The 12,646-nt window shown below is 34.1% G+C and overlaps 1 protein-coding gene across 1 annotated transcript; it reads left to right on the top strand.

Annotated features, from left to right (window-relative positions):
• Positions 1–9,505: 9,505 nt before the first annotated feature.
• Positions 9,506–9,896, top strand: LOC112624234 (putative 60S ribosomal protein L37a). Its single transcript, XM_025384610.1, has one exon. The coding sequence runs from the start codon at positions 9,546–9,548 to the stop codon at positions 9,822–9,824; it is 279 nt and encodes a 92-aa protein (XP_025240395.1). The 5' UTR covers positions 9,506–9,545; the 3' UTR covers positions 9,825–9,896.
• The last annotated feature ends 2,750 nt before the right edge of the window (positions 9,897–12,646 follow it).

Below are 12,646 nucleotides of genomic sequence, written 5' to 3'. Positions count from 1 at the left end.
GCATAGTTTGCTCATAAAAATGTTTTCAAATTCTTAAATATATGTTTATATGGTGTCAGGCCTCTGAGCCCAAGCCAAGCCATCGCATCCCCTGTGACTTGCACATATACGCCCAAATGGCCTGAAATAACTGAAGAATCACAAAAGAAGTGAAAATGCCCTGCCCCGCCTTAACCGATGACATTCCACCACAAAAGAAGTGAAAATGGCCGGTCCTTGCCTTAACTGATGACATTACCTTGTGAAAGTCCTTTTCCTGGCTCATCCTGGCTCAAAAACCTCCCCCACTGAGCACCTTGTGACCCCTACTCCTGCCTGCCAGAGAACAACCCCCCTTTGACTATAATTTTCCTTTACCTATCCAAATCCTATAAGACGGCCCCACTCTTATCTCCCTTTGCTGACTCTTTTCGGACTCAGCCCGCCTGCACCCAGGTGATTAAAAAGTTTTGTTGCTCACACAAAGCCTGTTGGTGGTCTCTTCACACGGACGCGCATGACATATGGAATCTATTTTTCTGTTATCAAAATGAAACATAGCATTAGAAAAACTTTTATTTTTACTTTGTTATTATATTTTATGCCAAAACTGAAAACACTAGATATTTTATAAAGACTATGTTAGTTTTGCCAATACAGAATTAGTTGTTGTGCTTTCAAATTATGAGTTTAAGTGTCATCCCTGACTTTTTAATTAAGTCTATAAAGCCATTTAAGTGTTTACTTATTTATGTATTATTAGTCTTCACCCTATTCTTTTTAAAAAAGTTAAAACCACACTTCAAAAGGCATAAGAAACAACTCATGCTATATATTTCATTTATAGTATTTCATACTACAATCAAAACTTAAATATGTATGTGTTTTCAAGAGTAAGGAATCTCATCTTCAAGTTACTATTAGAACAGTGATTCTAAAGAAGTTGATGCCCCTGCGGTATGCCCAAGGCTGATCCACCTCCCCTAAGCTTTATACTACTGTGAGTCGACCTGCTGATATTGACAAGACACTATCCAGAACACTATACAGGGCCTGCACTGGAGTGGGTAGAGGGGTGCAGCTATTGTAAAGTTGTCAGAAGCACAGACCTGTGCTTTTTCTATCACTGCTCTACTTTTGCCATACATATGATCTACAGCATACTACCTAACCTCTCTAACATTCAGTGCCCTCAACCATCAGTCAGAGGTAATCATTGCACTTTCCTCTTGGGCTTATTGTAAACATACAATAAGATAATCCATGGCCACAAACTTGGTATAGTGCTTAGCACAAATTGTAAATAGCCCAGGTAGGGAAGATGCAAATTAAACTAAAGATGAAGTCCAGAGTCCTTCGTGGCTGTAAAATTCTAAAAGCTACTCACTTTGATCTCTCAGGGAACGTTAATTCTGTAGGCATAAAATGAATAGTCCATACTGAGTGCAGCATCTGAATATATACATGCAAATTAAAAGTGTAGTTCTAATCAAAACATGTTTTTCTCTATTGCTTCAGGGAGAAATAGAGCTGGCCCATTTCAAAAATGTAGCAAGTGAAGAGAGAAAGAAAGTACTCAAAATCTCAGAGCAGATTAATGGCAAGACTGCTCCCCTAGTAATCTGCAATTACTACATTGTTCTTTGGAGAAATACTATGTAAATTCAAGTAAACAAATAATAATCCAAAGTAGGAAACTTGTTTTATTCAACTATCATTTCTGTGGGAGGATTTGGCAATTTATACTTGGGAGTGAAGATAATAATGGTAAGTAATTGCAACTACTTATTGTGAAGTTACTATGTCTCAGGAACTATGTTAATCACTTGGCATATATTATCTAGTATAATTTTCATTAAAATCCTACGATGAAGGCTCAGAAAAACTAACTAATTTTTTTTTAATTCGCAGTTAGTAAAAGATAGAACTGGGATTCAAATTCAGATGTGATGAATTCAAAAACCAGGCTCTTTCTACTATGCCACTTAACTCCCCCCATAATAACTGAACAACTTGCATCTGTCACATGACAAGATACTATCACAGCATTGAAGACCCAATGAGACAGGAGGTGGCATTGGGACTGCCAATGTTGTCCGTTCTGGACACATTTATGGAAGCTATTTTAACACTTTTTTTTTTCTTTCTTATGATGCAGAAAAAATAACATCAAAGGGAAGATCTGTCTTCATTTACAAAATAGAAACAAGGGAAATTTAGCTAATATCAGACAATTAGTCAACTTCATTCTTTTTACCCCAATTGTGAAGAGACAAATGATTTTTAAATGAAACAGAAATTTTGTTTCCAAGCTTGACTTACTCTCTCAAGTTTCTAATGTGTTTACAGTATCAATTGTCTTCATCTGTCTTGTCATTCCTGACCACCTGTACTATAACAAATAATTTCCCTTCAAACAGGGTGCTCTAAAGCTAGAGTTACTAAAAAGACTCTGGTCATTTTTACTATTTACTGGGATCTGAGATGATAAAGTAGATAGATTTCTAGTCTGTGTCCAGTCTTCCTGTATCATTCACCACTTGCCTTTGTACTTCAGGATAAACAGAACTAGGGTGCCTCATTGAAATTCAAAAATATCAAAACTTGTCTTTTACAAATAGCACAGTTATCATTCTGATCCGAAACAGATAAGAAGTGCAGCTCAATTTACATTTCCTCTATCACATGAGGGCCAGCCCACAGAATCTTTAGCTTATTCTTAATCTCCAAAGTGTCATTTACTTTGAAGTATCTTGGTTTCTAAAACTAAATGGAATTGCAACCTACAAACCAAAATGTCATAACTTGATACAATTATGCCTGCATATGTTTAGATGTCATCCTTTTAAACAATAAACTAAATGTTTGTGCAATTATAGCTGATAAAAATAAAGCTGTATTAATAAACATGTTAATGCCTATACAGATAAAAATTATATCAAAGTTTATACAAGTAAATATCAAAATATTTTATTGTATTTGCCTTCCTATTAATTTGACACATATTTATTGAGCCTCTAATATGTGTCAGGCATTGAACTTGGCACTAAAGATACAGAAATGAACAAAGCTGATGTTATCTCTGCCCTCCTATTGGCCTCCTCTCTGAATGATAAAGGAGAAAGAGCATTATAAGTAAATTATTTTATCACAATAAAAATGATGAAAATAATGATAATCATAAAGATGTGAACTTACATGAACTTATTGACAGAAAACTGGAAATAAAAATCCAATGGGTCTTCATGCACTAGTATTTGTACTCATACAGCAAGGTTTAATAGAATTTTTTTTATTTTAGGGTAGAAGACATGTCAAATCAGTTTACATTTCTCAGCCAGTAATTATATTTTCTTACAACTGGCTATTACATTTTTAGAGACAGACACAACAAATAATAAGAGGTTTTATTTGAAAGGAGAAACAAGCATGTGGGGTTTTTTTAGATGAAAGGGGTATAATAAATTTATGAGACCTCACATACAGCCATAATACAATAAATTAGAAGGATTAATAGAATTGTGAGCTACAGTAACCTGCACTAGTAGAATGCCTATTTTATGGAGCTCGATAATACAGTTTATCATTGACTCCATGGAATTCCCACAATATATTAGCTGTGGTGTAACAATAAAGTACACACAGTAAGGGGCATGTCCCTTTTGACACACATTCTCTTCCCACACTTATTTTACCAGGGAAACAACTCCAGTGCAGTTTAATTAAACTGCAGTGCAATGAATTAGTCCAGGTCTTAGCCCTCTGACAGAGAAGGGCCTGGCAGTACCACAGGGGTTTGTCCCCTTATGACACCAGAGAGACTTCAGAAAACCTGGGAAAAAAAAGTGTAGGTTCCCTCAAATGACAGTGTCACTGGGCAAGCCTAGAGCTGTCAATCAGGTCATCTAAGGAAGGACTAACCCCTTTGGAGTTTTAACATTTTGCCATTTGTTGACTACGAGTCAATGTTTTGAGGAACATCTAAATGCCTTAGGAAAGCTCTGTTATACTTTGGTAGTTGGGGACAAGGCCATCCTTGCTCACTTTAAACAAAAATAGCCTTTGTATTTTAAAGTCCACTGTGTATTCATAGCTAGCTTTGGAAAGTCAATCCAGAAAGTAATAACTTGAAATAAACTTAGGATGATGATGAGTTCAAATAATCTCTATTGGAAAGAACATAAAAATAAAAACATTTTGTTCCAAGTAAAAATTATCCAGCTAAACATGGTCTAGAATATCCAAGATGGAAGTGTATTAAAGAAGAAATGTTATTTCCCCAGAGTTTCTGATCAACGATGAAGTAAGGTTATATCCCCACCCCACAATGACACAGAAAATCTTGCATTATTGATGAATATTCTTATTTTATCTGAATACTGTTTATTAATTCATGAGAGTGTTTTGGAACTGAAAAATAAAAATTTACAAAACAATTTCATTTTTAATAACTGCTTCTAGCCTTCATACATTGAATATTTAAGTGAACCAATACACAAAGACCTCAAAAGAATTTATTAGACAATGACAATTAGATCTCTAATAACTTGGCTCCGCTGGAATTACTGAGCCCCATTTAAATGCCAGACATGGCACCTTAGTGATGGGTACATCATGTCGCCACCCTGCCTTTGGCCGGGGACCCTGAGAAATGACAGTCCCATTAGGTGTCGTGTAAAGCAGCTGACCTCACACTCTCAGTACTTGATCTTTGCACTGCAAGTGACCATTTGTCACTGTTGCCCAGAGATGGAACTCAGGTGATTCGGTGTAACCATTGCCTTTTCAAAAGGATAGAATAATTAATATAATTTTCCTCCTAGTGTAGAAGATGTAAATCTGCTTAGAAAAAATGATAGGCAAATTAATAGCAAAAAATATAAATTTTTATTCATAAGAAATACACTTTTAATCATTACAAAAATTATCTGGACCTGTAAATTTTGTCCAAAGGAAAGAAAGAAGATTTATCATTGCCTGAAAACTTTCTCCTATTGCAATCTTTTTTGTGAATAGGTAAAAGTATTTCTGTATTAAAAGTATTTTTACTAGGGCAAACACATTAACATAAAGCAACCATGGAGACTAATTCATAAAAAATAATGTTTCTCTTTCCTTTTCAAACAATGCTTAGTTTTCTGTAAATTGACGCTAACATAATATAAAAACACCACCACAATATTTTTAAGCTATAGGGATAATATTATTTCCTCCTTTTTTTTTTTTTTTTTTTTTTTTTTTGGTACTTCAGAAATCCCAGAATTTGGACCAGTTAGTTCAAAGAGATGAACTTTTTACATTTCCAGTCTTTTGGAGCCTTTTTCTCTTCAAGTGATTTCTATAAATTTCTGTGTTGATTTCATAATAGTAGCTATTACATATTAGTGATCATCAAATGCAGGTACCATGCTAAGTACTTTATAGAGTATATTTTATGGTTTTTTCATTTTTATTCTCACTAGACTCATGGAATTTTTAAATTATTATCATTTTATAAGTAAGCAAACCGAGGGTAAGTGAATCTAAATGATTTGCTCACAGGCAACAGAGCTAATAGGTAATAGACCTCAGATTTAAACCGAGTGATTCTAATATAAAAACAAATGCTGTTAAGTTCTTAGCTACACCATATCTTGAAGTTAAAAGTTTGTAGGTATTTTAGCACCAATAAATATTTTCTTACCATATTTTCTTTGAAAAAAATCACCCAATTTTTTCAACAGGATTCTTAAGAGATTGAGTTTATCTCTTGTTTCTCTAGACCCATCCTATTATGTAGTGACAAGGCTAAAAAAATTGTCCTTGTTGATGAAGTCACTTCTTTAGTCTGAACTCACTTCTCTTTAGAAATAAGATTTTTCACATATATTGTGCTCTTGCCCCTTCCTTACGCACCTGGGCCTCCACAAAAAGGGGGAAGTAGAAAAATTTCTTTCCACTGGACATGCATCTCTGGCATCAAATAAAAAACATTGCCTTCATTGTTACGGGAAGAAATTTAACTGAAATTCAAAGTTTTGACAAGCTACCTATAACTAACTTCCTCCCCGTCATTCCCTTCCACCTTCCAAAACAACCTTTCATTACACAAATTAGGATTGATTTACAGTGGGAATGTATTATTTAATCATTTTTTAATTTATTGGAATTATTATACAATATCAAGAACCATGCATCAGTGAACTCAGCATCTTAGTTTTAATATCCATGGCCCTTGGTTTCCCCATTTTTTATATTCCCTTCTTTGCTCACTTTACAGTATTTATGAACCAGTGTTTTATATCATTCATTGAATTTTTTATTCTGAAACGCCAAGCATGTTAATGAAAAATAAAAATGTTGACAATGTCAGAGTTTTCATATATGTAGAACTAACATTCCGCTGATTTTGCTACATTGTGGCCTATACAAAATCTTTTTCTAAAATAAAATATAACTTAAAAATATATTAAATGCTATGAACAAATATAGCAGGAAGACGATATATAGCTGGTGTCCAGTGAAAGAAAGAAAAGCATTCAGGGGTCAAAGAGGAGCCAAAGCAGGCAGCTTGCAAGATAAACTGAATCAGTCAGAGAAATGTGGGCAAGTTATATGACCTAGATAGAGGCCAGAGGTTAAGGTTTTAATATCCATACAGAGACAAGAGATGTGGCCTTGACCTCATGGACCCTAAAGGGGTAGAAATGAGACCCTTTCACGAAGTTAAGATCCTAAACAGGCTGCCTTGTAGGGATACATAAGGACTCCATCCTCCAGTTCAAAAGACACAAAAGGAAATTGTCTTTCCAAGAACACTATAAGGTTTTTAAAAACAAAAATTTATTTGAGAAAGTAAAGATTCAGCCTGTGTTATTGTATGGCATACAAATCCCTAAGACAGAAAGTTAGCACAAAAATTCATTCCCAACTATTCAATTTTTTAAATACATGGTAGAAGAAAATGTAGAACTACTCTGCATTAGTATATAGAGGTTGAAATTATCTTCCTTCAGCATTATTATCTGGATTTAGACATACATACACACACACACACACATACACAGTCGTCAATAAAGCTGATCTGATCTTCAAAAAGTGCAAATCAGAAGAGGAAATACTCCAAAATGAATGATAATAAGCAATATAACAACAGGGTAAATATAACCCAAAAGCTTCAGATAATAGGACAATATGAAAAAAACTATAAAATAGGTAAATTTTAAACTATTAAGGAGACAAAAACTATAAGGAAAGAAGAGATACTATTTTTAAAATCAAGACAGAAAACTGAACTTCAGGAAAAAGAAAACTGTGAGGATTAAATACTGAAATTAAAAACAGAGGATGAGTTAAATAGCAGAGCGGATGGAGCTCTGGGAGGTTTAGATTAAAGAATTGGAAGACAGTTCTGAGGAAATTATCCAGGAAAAATGTAATGAGAGAAGTGAAGGGATGGGAAATATGAAAAAGAAGAGAGGAAGCATGGAAAATGAAAATGTCCAACATATAGAATATAGGAGCTCCAAAAGGAAATAATAGAAAGAATAGAGTGGAAACATATGCAAAGTGACAATGTTTGATAATTTACATAATTGATGAATAAAGCTGATCCAATCTTCAAAAAGTGCAAATCAGAAGAGGAAATACTCCAAAATGAATGATAATAAGCAATAGAACAACAGGGTAAATATAACCCAAAAGCTTCAGATTCATAAGAATCCTGGTTTAAAGTTTATTATTGTTATCTCCTCTTTGGAAGAGCCCAAAGCACAATAACAAACATAAATCTACTCCAAAACACCTTTGGCTGAAACTACAAAACACCAAGGCTAGAAATAAAATATTAAAAAACAATCACAGTGAAAAGACAAGTTGTCTGCAAAGGAACAATAATTAGTCTCTCAACAGACTCATAATCAGTCAAAAATAGAGGACAGAGAATAATGCTCAAAAAAAAACACTGTCAACCTAGAATGCTGTAACCAGTTCAAATATCATTCAAAGGTAAAATGAAAAAGTTACAGGAAACACAAAAAATAGGTTAAAAGATCCTATGAAGAAGTAATCAAACAAATGCAGTAAGTGGATAATTTTCAAAACAACTGGTCTGATATCTTCAAGAAATCAATGTCATGAAAATAATAAAGTGAAGATCTTTTTCTGGATTTTAAAAATTTAAGATATATAACAAATAAACATAGTGTGCAGTTTTTGGTTGGATCCTGGTTTTCAAAAAGAGGTTGAAAACCTGTTTTGGAACAACTTAAAACATGAATATATAGTGAGCATTAGTTGACATTAGAGAATTGTTGCTTATATTGTATAATAAAATTTTGCATGTATTAGAGCTATCCCACGTTTAAAGAGGTACATTGAACAGTCTCGTACTGTCTCCCAGGCTGGAGTGCAGTGGTGCAATCTCAGCTTACTGGAACCTCTGCCTCCCGGGTTCAAGCTATTCTCCTGCCTCAGCCTCCCCAGTTGCTGGGTTACAGACGTGTGCCATCACACCCAGCTAATTTTTGTGGGGTTTTTGGTAGAGACGGGGTTTCACCACACTAGCCAGGCTAGTCTCGAACTCCTGACCTCAGGTGATCCACCCGCCTCAGCCTCTTAAAGTGCAGGGATTACAGACATGACTCACTGTGCCCAGCCTATTTTTAAGTGTTTTAGTTAAAGGGTGTGTGTGTTTGTGTGTATAGAGAATGCACGCATGGCAAAAAGTCAAGTAATTTGAGTCTATTATCTAGTTGTATTATCTAGACTCAAATTGTTAAAATCTGGACTCAACAATCTAAGCCTAGATACTACAACCATGGGTGTACACGGTTATATTTTTTTCTACTCTTCTATGTGTTTGAACATTTTCATAATAAAAAGAATTTAAGCAAAAGTGTGATATAAAGATATTCTCATTCAAAGACTGAGATAGCTTTTTGCCAATTACAAACTGCACCAATAGATTTATTAATAAGTGAACTTTGGTAAGAAGGAAACTGAATTCAGGAAACAATGGAGAACAAAGAAATTAGTAAACATAAAATATCAGCAATGACAGCAATGACTAGAAGGTAGTAGGTAAAACAAAGATGGAAACAAAACATTCACTTGGAAGTTTGAGGGGTGACGCAAAGAATGTATGCTGAAATTCTAACAGTTCCTTGCAAGAAATGTAAAGATGCTTATTAACTTAAAGATTTTTTAAAAACTTGTATGAATATTTAAAAGTTGAGGTGTTCATTAGAATGAAAAATATATAACCTCAAAATAAAGAAGAAAAAAAAGAAATAAAAATATCCAATTATTCAAAAATCCAAAACAGGAGGAGAGAAACAAGCATGAGAAAAGTAAAGGAAAAATTAAATATAAAATAGTATAAATTAATAAAAATACTTCAGTTATGGCAATAAGTACAAATACACTTAAATATGGAGTTAAAAAATTCTCAGATTGGATGTTTAAAACTAGATGCTATTTATGAAATAGGTGACAACTATCAAAAACATAACATTGAGTTTTCTAATAGTTGCAAGAGAATAAAATAGCATAATACGTCTCGGGGCTCGGACCTAGTTCGCGGCGACATGGCCAAACGTACCAAGAAAGTCGGGATCGTCGGTAAATACGGCACTCGCTATGGGGCCTCCCTCCGGAAAATGGTGAAGAAAATTGAAATCAGCGAGCACGCCAAGTACACTTGCTCTTTCTGTGGCAAAACCAAGATGAAGAGACGAGCTGTGGGGATCTGGCACTGTGGTTCCCGCATGAAGACAGTGGCCGGCGGTGCCTGGACATACAATACCACTTCCGCTGTCACGGTAAAGTCCGCCATCAGAAGACTGAAGGAGTTGAAAGACCAGTAGATGCTCTTCTACTCTTTGAGACATCACTGGCCTATAATAAATGGGTTAATTTATGTAACAAAAAAAAAAAAATAGCATAATACAATTTATATAAACTTTTTTCTCTCTTAGTAGGGAGACACCAGGAGAGATACAAACTTTTAATACACACACAAAAGCAATACTAACCACATAATATTATTTGGCAATAGAAAGGAACAAACGTCTGGTCATTTTTGAAAAGATGAAATTACAGATAAAGCAGTTGCCAAAGGCTAGGGATAAAGGGTAAAAGGTGAAGCTATAAAAGAGTAGCAAGAAGGAGATCTCTGTGGTGATAGAATAGCTCTGCATCTTGATTGCCTGCACAAATCTACACGTGATTAAAGTAACAGAACTATACACGTATGTAGTACCAATGCCATTTTCCCAGTTTTTATATTGTATTATAGCTATATAAGAACTCACCAATAGAGGAAACTGGGTGAAAGGTATACAAGCTCTCTCTGTTCTATCCTTTTCAATTTTCTGTAGACTGTGAATCTATAATTATCTCAAAACAAATGTTCTTTTTAAATACTATATGCTGCTTTAACTAAAGATATATATAGTGAAAGTATTAAAATGTCTTGGTATTGTTTGAATATTTCTGAAAGTTATGTGTTTGATACTTAAAATTTACAAAATAATAAGAGCAGTGATGCAGGAAATAGAAACTATAAATAGCTTACAAACAAATGAAAATGTTGGGCCCTGATATTGTGTCAGAAATTGCATGCATGTGCAAATTAAACACATAGTTAGACATTCTCTTTGTTTTGTGATCATTCTTCATTCATTTCACTCCAATCTCAAACTCAGAGGGAATTGTGATATTCCAGTTTAAGCAGGGAATAGAGGCATTCCTGACCCAGCATGGTTCCCACATACATGAACTTCAGTTACCATGGATTGGTTAAATAACAACTGTCCCTCAACAACATGATTCAAATTTCAGTTACCACGGTATATTAAATGTGAGTAATTGCATAAAGTATAAACTTCGCTGCCAGCTCTTCACTCCACAAATCACTACATAAATAACAGATGTGTACCATGATCAGTGAACAATCACATCACTTCTTTCAAAGTCTGTTGGTGATCGATCACAGAGCATTTGTTATTCAGTTCACGCACAGTCATGTTGTGTCCTTGTCTCATGGCGACAAACAGGTGACTCTTTACAAAAATGGATAATCAAAAGAGGGAATTAGCCACAAAGATGCAAGTGCTGGAAATGATAGAAAAAAAATGATAAAGCTGGAAGTGAAATTAGAATCACACATAAATGGAGTTATAGAAGAAATAGACAATTGTGTGTGTAGACAATTGCCATTAGAGAGACTCTAGCAAGAGGAACTTAGTGAAGGCAAACAAATGAGAAAAATGATTGTAGTGAATTCTATCCCAGGGAAAGTAACTCCAGCAAAAAGTTTCACATAAAAGGAATTCTCAGAGATAATTTACAACATCAAAAGTGAATAGAATAAAATGTTGGAAGCTGAACCATCTACTTAAAAAAGGTGTTTGGAATTTGCCAAGGCAACTGTAAGTTATGCAACAAGAGGACAAGTACTGGTCAGCTACAAACACATGGGAAGCTTTTACAGACAAATGAAACACCTTGATTCTCAATATTTTTAATGTTTTAAGCTACAGTGCACTAAATATGAGTTTTACTCTTTTTAAATTTCCCTATACATGTATAACTATGTGTATATATAACTTTATGCATCATAACCCTATATATATATATATATAACCAATAGTCAGACAGTTTTTAATGTTTTGAGGAAAGTTGACAGAACAATTTTCATTTTTCCCATTGATTATTAAAATCATTTTGCCAGTTATTTTTATTGCCTCATATTCCTGTGTAAACAAAGACTTCCTGTATACAAAGGGGAGAATCCAGTGGTGCAAAAATTAAGTAAGAGCTAAAATTAAGTAAGGGAGTAAGAGCTACCTTCTTCTTTTTAAAAATATATTTTCTTTCTGACTTGTGAGGAAAATAACACAAATAGGACCTACTTATGCTTCAATATTAACCCTTGATGGTGTCATTTGACAGTCATATTCCCTTTTTAATGGTCCTTCAAATATTTTAAGCAATAGAGCCCTTATATCGAACAAAATCTGAAGTGGAACAATTTGTTGGATTATACTTAAGGTTTTTGGTTTATGAAGCTAATTAGTGAGAATTTTGATGAATTGATGACTATACATGAGAACTGTAGTCCATTTCTCATGTATAGTCACCAGCATCCACTTTTTCCCTGCATTTTATCTCCGTTATTTAAAGCTATATAGGCACAGCTGCAAATGCTACCAGTTCAAGTTACCCTTGAAATCTCTGAATACTCAATTAAACTGAGATGGCTAGTCTACCTATTTGAGCACATGTATGAAACTTTTCATAATCGTAATCATAATAAAACCTTCCCTGGCAGCTTTAATCCATAATATGCACAAAAAAGTTAACCTAGCAGCACAATTCACACATTATAGCTATTAGTGTTAAACAATTTATAGCATACATGAATTTGTCTTTTTTATAATTTTTAAGTAAGCTAAAAATTTTGTTAAAATATTCTAAGAACTGCTGAAGCATTGAGGAACTTTATGGAACAAAATTCAGAATTCATTATGCATACCTCTGATAAATGCAGTTGGTGTCAAAAGTAAATTTTTACATAATGGTGAAGAAGTATTCTTAATTTTTATTTCACTTGATACTTCTTTCACAAGCTTCTATCCCTGTATTACAATGTTACTCATTTCTGATTGACTACATAATATGTAGC

This window comes from Theropithecus gelada, chromosome 5, assembly GCF_003255815.1.
Source record: "Theropithecus gelada isolate Dixy chromosome 5, Tgel_1.0, whole genome shotgun sequence".
NCBI classification, from domain to species: Eukaryota; Metazoa; Chordata; class Mammalia; order Primates; family Cercopithecidae; genus Theropithecus; species Theropithecus gelada.
The sequence above is the reverse complement of the archived record's forward strand: the minus strand, read 5'-3'. Positions and strand labels throughout refer to the sequence as shown.

Excerpts from the sequence above, each read along its gene's own strand:
- LOC112624234 (XM_025384610.1), top strand. The coding sequence starts at position 9,546 with ATGGCCAAACGTACCAAGAAAGTCGGGATCGTCGGTAAATACGGCACT.